This window comes from Malania oleifera, chromosome 8 (genome assembly GCF_029873635.1).
Source record: "Malania oleifera isolate guangnan ecotype guangnan chromosome 8, ASM2987363v1, whole genome shotgun sequence".
Taxonomy (NCBI): Eukaryota; Viridiplantae; Streptophyta; class Magnoliopsida; order Santalales; family Ximeniaceae; genus Malania; species Malania oleifera.
In genome coordinates this window covers 13,834,891-13,842,330 of record NC_080424.1, presented here as the reverse complement: position 1 = coordinate 13,842,330, position 7,440 = coordinate 13,834,891, and the positions used below count along the sequence as shown (strand labels likewise).

The following is a 7,440-nucleotide window of genomic DNA, read 5'->3' as shown; positions in this document are numbered from 1 at the left end:
AAAAAAACACACACACACACCTCTAAAAAAATTAAATATGCATAATACATGCATAAAATATTTATATATAAATCTAAATTTAAATGAGTCCCATAATATTTACATACAGAGCTAAATGTAAAATATTTAACAAGTTCATTCATCATTCACATTTTTTTAATTCATGCATTATGCATAACACATGAATCAAATATTCAAGTCCCACAATCAAAAGATTCAAAACATAATCTTAAAAAATATAACATTTAAATATTTAGAAACAAAACCAAATTTAAATGAGTTCCATAAAAATTCACAAGATTATAATTTTCAAAAGATAACAAAAAAACTTAATTAGCCATGATTGTTTGTAGAAGCTTCTCCCAAATCATTAATCAAAATATTTTCAAATTTGACTTCTAATTGTTCAGCTTCTTCTCTTTCTTCACTTGGATCCACTGCAATAACAAAATAAATAGATAACAAATAAGAAACAATAACAATTGACAAAGGATATGAAAGTAAATAAAATGTAATTATTGAAATTATTGAAATAATATTGGAAAAACTAAAAAAAAAAATGCATACTTGCGTAACCAAACAACCAATTTCGAGTTGTTATTAATGCTCCTGCATTTTCCGGCAAAAGTGATCTTCGATATTTGTTAAGAACCTGGGCTCCAATGCTGAATGCGGATTCTGATGCAACGCTTGTGATAGGTATAGTAAGTACATCACGCGCCATAAGAGATAAATCAGGATATCGAAATCGATTATCTTTCCAATACCGCAATATATCCATTTCAACATGTTCCACACGATTTAGCCTGGGCTCTTCCAAATATAAATCTAATTGAGATTTTTCTGTAGTAGCACAATATTAGCTTTCATAAAATTCAAATTCCTGTCACATATTAGAATAGAAAAACAAACAATATAAATATAACAACTAAAAATAATATATAAAATAAGAAATGAAAAATTAGAAAATATAAATGAAGTTATCGAAAGCTCATCTCTAATGAGATTGTCATTACCACCAGTACCCCCGGTAGATGGAGCAGTAGATTCCAAAGAAGATTTTGATTTGTTTGCATAATCTTGGAATAGAGAGTACAACTTCTGACGAAGGAGATTTAATTTTTGTCGAGAAGTGGATGAATCAATCTTTGAGTAACAAAATTCGACAAATTGAAGCTTGTAACGAGGATCAAGAACAATAGCAAATGCCAAAACGACACTATAACACTTCCAATATTTTTCGAACTTCTCTTTCATTTTTGCAGCCATACCATTAACAATGCAGTTCGGATTTTCCATTGTTTCAAGTAAATGCAATTGAATTTTCCATATATTTGAAAAATACAAATTAGATGTAGGATAATCCGAACCCAAGAAGAGTTTTGTCATGTCGTAAAATGGTTTCCAGAAATTGCAAATGACCTCAACTCTATTCCACTCTTCATTTGACGGACAATACTTATAATTTGCATCAAGTAAAGCATAATGAATTAAAGCCCGTCGATATATAAGTGCACTTTCTATCATCATGAAAGTTGAATTCCACCTAGTTGGTACATTCAAGCGCAAACTGATTGAAGCAAGTATACCAACTTGTTTAATGCACTCTTCAAACTTAGGTTTTCTGCCTTCTGAACCCTTAATGTACTTGACACTTTCTCTAATGTTATACACAACACGTTCAATCACTTTTAAGCCTTCTTGAACAATAAGATTCAAAATATGAGCACAACACCTTACATGAAAATATTCATCGCCACTTACTAAAGGTGCTTGCAAAGACAATTGACTTGAAAGAATATCTTGCATACTATCATTAGCAATTGCATTATCCAATGTGATGGAAAATATCTTCCTATCAATACCCCATTCCTTCAATACATTAAATGTTTTTTCTGACAAAGCAACTCCTGAATGTGGGGGTGGCATGTGAGAAAAGTTAGTAATCTTACTATGCAATACCCAATTTTCATCCACAAAATGAGCTGTAATGCATAAATATCCTTCAGTCGTAGGAGAAGACCAACAATCAGAAGTCAAACACACTTTACGAAAAGCAGTCTGTAGTGTAAGTTTAAGTTTCTCCTTCTCCCTTTTATGTATTTTCAATACATCAGCTTTAGTAGTGTTCCTAGTAATTGGTTTAACATCAGGATTAAGATATTTATGCACATCTCGATTTTCTTCATGCTCAACCCATGAAAAAGGATAGCAATGTTTTATTATGGCAATTGCCATCTTCTCACAATAAACATCTTGTTCAATTTTTTTCGCATGAAGTTTGGTTCCATAATCCATATGCATCTGCTTCACATCATAGTTATCACGTAATGGACAACTATTAATGTGGCATCTCAAATTTGCCGTCCCATGGTTTGAAGCATTAGCAACATATTCAACCCCACATTTTTTACATTTTGCCTTCTGTTTTCCATCAACATCTATAGGTAACAAATAGAATTCATCCCAAGCAGTTGATGTCTTTCTACGTTGTCTCTTTTTGCTAGTGCCATCATTGATAGAAGAACTGTTCTTTTCAGATTTATCTGAAGATGGAGTAATATTACACTCATCATCAAAATCCAAGTTTATGGTATCCATTATTTGCAATTTGTATTCTTCCTAACAAAGAATAATTTTTTTGAATACGCTGAGTGTCTTGGGCTTTCGCACCAAACTAATTTCCTAACAAAGAAAAATTGTTAAGACTCCGGAAAATAGTAAAATAAAGAAAATAATGAAAATTTTATACAACAAACACAAATCTGCGTTTTACAAAAATTATTAACTAAAAAATCGTTATTTTTATTTTTATTTTTTGCAACAGATTGTATAAATATGTATGCATGGAAGGAAGCTGCTACGAAAATGAAATCAGGATAATATTATTGGGAAGTCTAGTAGTAGTAGTATGCATGTGTGTATCTGTGTGTGTGTGTGTGTGTGTGACAACTAATTCATGTAGGGGAAACACAATAAACATTTATCTACTGTTTATTCATCAGTAATTCATGAAACCAACCGCCAACAACACTTCTATTTATTTTTGTAGTTTAATAAAATATCAAAACAATGGAAGGTTTGTCATCCCACCCTTCTATTTACAGAACACCACAAGGTCCATAGGACCACAACACAGGACCAAAGCAGAGACAGAAAAAACAAAGAAAACAACAAAAGAAGGAAATATCTCTTTTTTAATTTCTGATTCCTTTCTATTAAAAAGCCATTCATGGCTTATTTATACTAAAAATTCACACCTATTTAAGTTTCAATATACAAATTCAAAAGCAAACATGAGATATGCAGATATCTAGATTTTAAATAAAATAATAATCACACTTTCAACAAAATTTCTAAACACACAGTAATATAAGATTTTAAATATACACTTTCAATATACAAATTCAAAAGCCATTCATTGGTCATTTAATTAATGACCTAATTAGATAAAAATACTAAAAAATCTTACCTCCATGGCTCCACCTCTGGTCGGCTGCCGGTTGGTCCTTTATGCGCGTCTGTGGATCGTTCGAAGGAGACGATGACTGGTAGCCTGGCAGATCCGGCACGTAGCAGCGCACCAGTCACCAGAGGAGAGGAAAGATTGCCGGACTGGAGAGAAGAATCTAAAAGATAGAGAGAGTGAGAGCTGAGAGCCGAGAGCCGAGAGGTCAGAAACAATCCAAATGGCCAAACGAGGAGACTGGAGACTAGAGTGGACTGTGGTCTGTGGAGAGGCGCAGCGCAGGTTAAGGTTAGGGTTTTTTTTTTTCAAGTGTGCGTGATTGTGTTTGTGAAGACTGAAAAGTGAACCGTGACTCACTAACTCCGTGAGGCACTGAGGCGTGAGTCGCGTGAAGGGCCGAAGGCAGAGCGAATTAGCGGGTCACCCGCCGGGTGACCCGCCCAAACCCACTTAACCCATTTATAAACGGGTTGATCCGTGACCCGCCCAATTATTAAATGGGTTAACATTCTTAAACCTGAACCCGTTTTAAACGAGCGGATCCGAGTCACCCGACGAGTTATGACTCGTTTTGCTAGGCCAATCTGTGCGTGCGTATTGGACTTTGGGGGTAGTTGGACTCAGTTCATGCCACTGGTAGAGTTTGCGTATAATAACAGTTATCAGTTCAGTATTGGCATAACACCATTTGAAGCACTGTACGATAGGAGATGCCATTCTCCTTTGTTTTGGGATGAAGTGGGTGAACGGAGAGTAGTGGTGCTGGAGCTTGTGCAACAAGCATGTGATAAGGTTCGGCTTATTAGAGACAGGATCAGTGCAGCTCAAAGCCGACAGAAAATTTATGCTGATAATCACTGCAAGAATAGGGAATTTGATATGGGCAATCATGTGTTTTTTAAGATAGCTCCAATGAAAGGGGTTATGCGATTTAGGAAGAAGGGTAAACTTAGTCCTAGGTTTATCGGTCCATTTGAGATTCTAGATAAAGTGGGACTGGTAGCTTATAGGCTAGCTTTGCCACCTGTGTTGTCTAGGATCCACGATGTATTCCATATTGCTATGTTGAGGAAATACGTCCCAGATCCTTCTCATATCATCAATTATGATGAATTAGAGCTTAGTGATTCACTGGTGTATGAGGAGGTACCAGTACAGATTCTGGACAGGAAAGTATAGGAGCTACGTAACAAGAAGATTCTTCAGGTAAAAGTTTTGTAGAGGAATCATGCAGTAGAAGAGGCTTCTTGGGAGTTCGAGGAGCAGATGAAGCAGAAGTACCCACAACTATTTCAAGAAACTTAAGTAGTTAAGTTATATTTCTTTTGCAGGTACATGTAATGGTTTAATTAGTGTAGCATTTTAGTTTTGGGAGAATTTTTCTTTTGTTTATATGTAATCTTCCAGGACTCGGAATGTAACCACAGTATTCCTCCGCCATAGGTGAGGGTAAGTAATAAAATAAGTAGACCATTTTCTTGTTAAGGGATGATGAGTTATGTGAATAATAAATTTTGCGGATGAAATTTTATAAGGAAAGGATAATGTAACGACCTGAAGAATAATGGTATTTAAATAATAAAAGAAAGGGAAATGGAAGCTGGAAATAGAAGGAGGCAGTCAACGACATTGCATTTTGTAAAGGATAATCCCGAGAATTTTTTAGCTCCTCATTGACGAAGGTATAATAGGAGCTCGTCGACGAGGCCAGGATTCGTCGACGAGAAAATACCGAGAGAGATTTTTCAGAAGCCTGAAATTCATCAACGAGGGTTGAAGTTTGTCACGAATTTTCTACAGGACTCATTGACGAGGTGATGTGGCTCGTCAACGAATCTCGTAGTATAAATAGGATTAAACGTGATTTTTTGTCCATTTTACTGCGTTGAATCCCTCTTTCTCTCTCCCCATACGATTTCTCCTCCTTCTCTCTTCGATTTTGGGCCAGATTTTTGCCGGTTCGATGATCTGAAGCCACCACGACGCTCTTAGGAAAGTTCTCTACAAGTCTGCCGGAGCAGATCGTCGGTGGGGCTAAGTTGGAAACCATCCCAAATCCAAGGTAAGGTTTTCTACTCAGTATTTGGTTAATTGATAGTTGTAGAAAGTGTTATACGCCTAAAAATACTGAACTTTAGTTCTGGGTAATGTTGTTTCCAGGGTGTTGAGTTGGGAACCTTGCAAGTGCGGGGCAGATTTTCTTAGAGGCTTTTCAAGAATCAGGTAAGGGGATAAATTAAGCCAGTATTTTATGAAAATATGTATATTGTTATAACAATTGGTTTCAGGAAAATAAATATATTTATATATGATTTATATTTAGGAAAATACTATTAAAAATGATGGTTTGTTGAATATGCAGAAAACCTGTTAGTGTGGCATGAGTAGAAATTGTTTTGAAATACTATTTTTTGGGAATGTGATTATAATACGTATTTTTATAATGGAAAACCGGCATACGGGCCGAGATTTTTATAAATATATTTGTCGACGTACGGGCTAAGCTATATGTATGATTTGCCAGCGTATGGGCTAAGCTATGTATATGATTTGTCGGCGTATGGGTTGAGCTATGGATGTGATTTGCCAGCATACAGGCCGAGTTATGATAAAATGTGAAATACTAGCGTACGGGCCGATGATTTTCATGATATACGTATATATGCAAAATGATATGATTAATCTGATAATTAATGATATAAGATATCCATGTATCACAATTTCAGTATATATTATATGATATTAGAACCTGATTGGCTTAGTCTAGGCTAACACTTGCACGATACCGTTGCTATGTGTCCATGGTCATCATGATCATGATATCTGTGTTAACGCCGCTGTACGGAGTGGTGTGAGATTGGATAGTCAATGTGGTTTTTAAGAAGTGTGTGATCGCCCCTGGCGTACGAACTAGGTCTAGCAAACCCATTAGACTTACAGACTGTACTTCTAATTTGGCAGTGATCGGCCAACCATTGTCAAGTCCCGCCTTCGGGCCACACAACCCAGTCATATGGGGGTAATACATGACAACAGCCAGCTAACCTGCCAGGAATGTTTTTGTGTTATTATTATTATATGAGATGAGATATGTTTATGAAAATGCAGTATATTTCTGCCATGTTTTGATGCTATATATATATGTTTTCCCAGATTTGACAAAACAGTTACTAGATATGTTATGTATGGTGTATGAATAACACGAAATACTTATGTTGCCACACACTGGTATTAGTTTATTTCCCTTACTAAGAGGTGTCTCACCCCAAAATTTTATAAACTTTTTAAGAACCCCTGATAGGAGAGCGAGTAAAGCCTCGCTGATCTAGTACGGTAAATCTGCCCTTTCAAAAGGGTAAGTATTTTGATAAGGTCTGATGTGCTTTGTGGAAATGGCCCTACGACATCTTTTTGGGTTGAGTGTTGTGTATATATGTATACAGTGATTGTAGTAACTCTAGTATTGTGATGTATGGTATAATGAGATGTATATGATTGTTTGTTTCCTGCTGCTCAGGCTTCCGTTATGTGTTCTGATGTATCCCTGGTATGCACGAGTCCAGGTGGATTATGATCTGTTGAGTTGAGATTTATGATATTGATTTTTATTATTATATTTAAAAAAATATATGGAAATTAAGCAAGTCGTCACAATAATGATTATATTCTGATCAAATGAGGGGTGGCCATTTTTGGTCGACTAGTATTCTTAAAAAGAACCAAATATTGATTTATCATTTTTTAACCAATTTTGAGTCTGAATATCAAACCAGCTTTTTTTTAAAAGTCAGTACACCAGAAATTTAACCTGGGTTTGAGTCTCCTAGTGTTTGACAAAGTCATTTGAGGCAATGGTTACTACCAAACTGATGGTAGGCCATTTTTCTACTACCCAAAATAAAGTCAAAGAAGAAATCCCTTACAAGCCCTTTTTGAGCCTGAAAAGTTCAATTCATAATTAATCCGTCAAA

General features: G+C 35.5%; 1 protein-coding gene across 1 annotated transcript; it reads right to left on the bottom strand.

Moving 5' to 3' along the window:
* Window positions 1–424: 424 nt before the first annotated feature.
* LOC131162586 (zinc finger BED domain-containing protein RICESLEEPER 2-like) lies at window positions 425–2,601 on the bottom strand. Its single transcript, XM_058119200.1, has 3 exons — window positions 1,017–2,601; window positions 585–843; window positions 425–437 (listed from the first exon to the last, which is right to left on the bottom strand). Exons 1-3 carry the CDS (start codon window positions 2,599–2,601, stop codon window positions 425–427), a joined length of 1,857 nt encoding a protein of 618 aa, XP_057975183.1.
* Window positions 2,602–7,440: the final 4,839 nt, after the last annotated feature.

What these genes read in the sequence shown, in the direction of transcription:
- LOC131162586 (XM_058119200.1), bottom strand. Translation starts at nt 2,601, where the DNA reads ATGGATACCATAAACTTGGATTTTGATGATGAGTGTAATATTACTCCA. An exon ending in ATCTACCGGGGGTACTGGTG is followed by an intron (nt 844 to 1,016) that starts GTAATGACAATC and finishes GTGCTACTACAG; the next exon opens with AAAAATCTCAATTAGATTTA.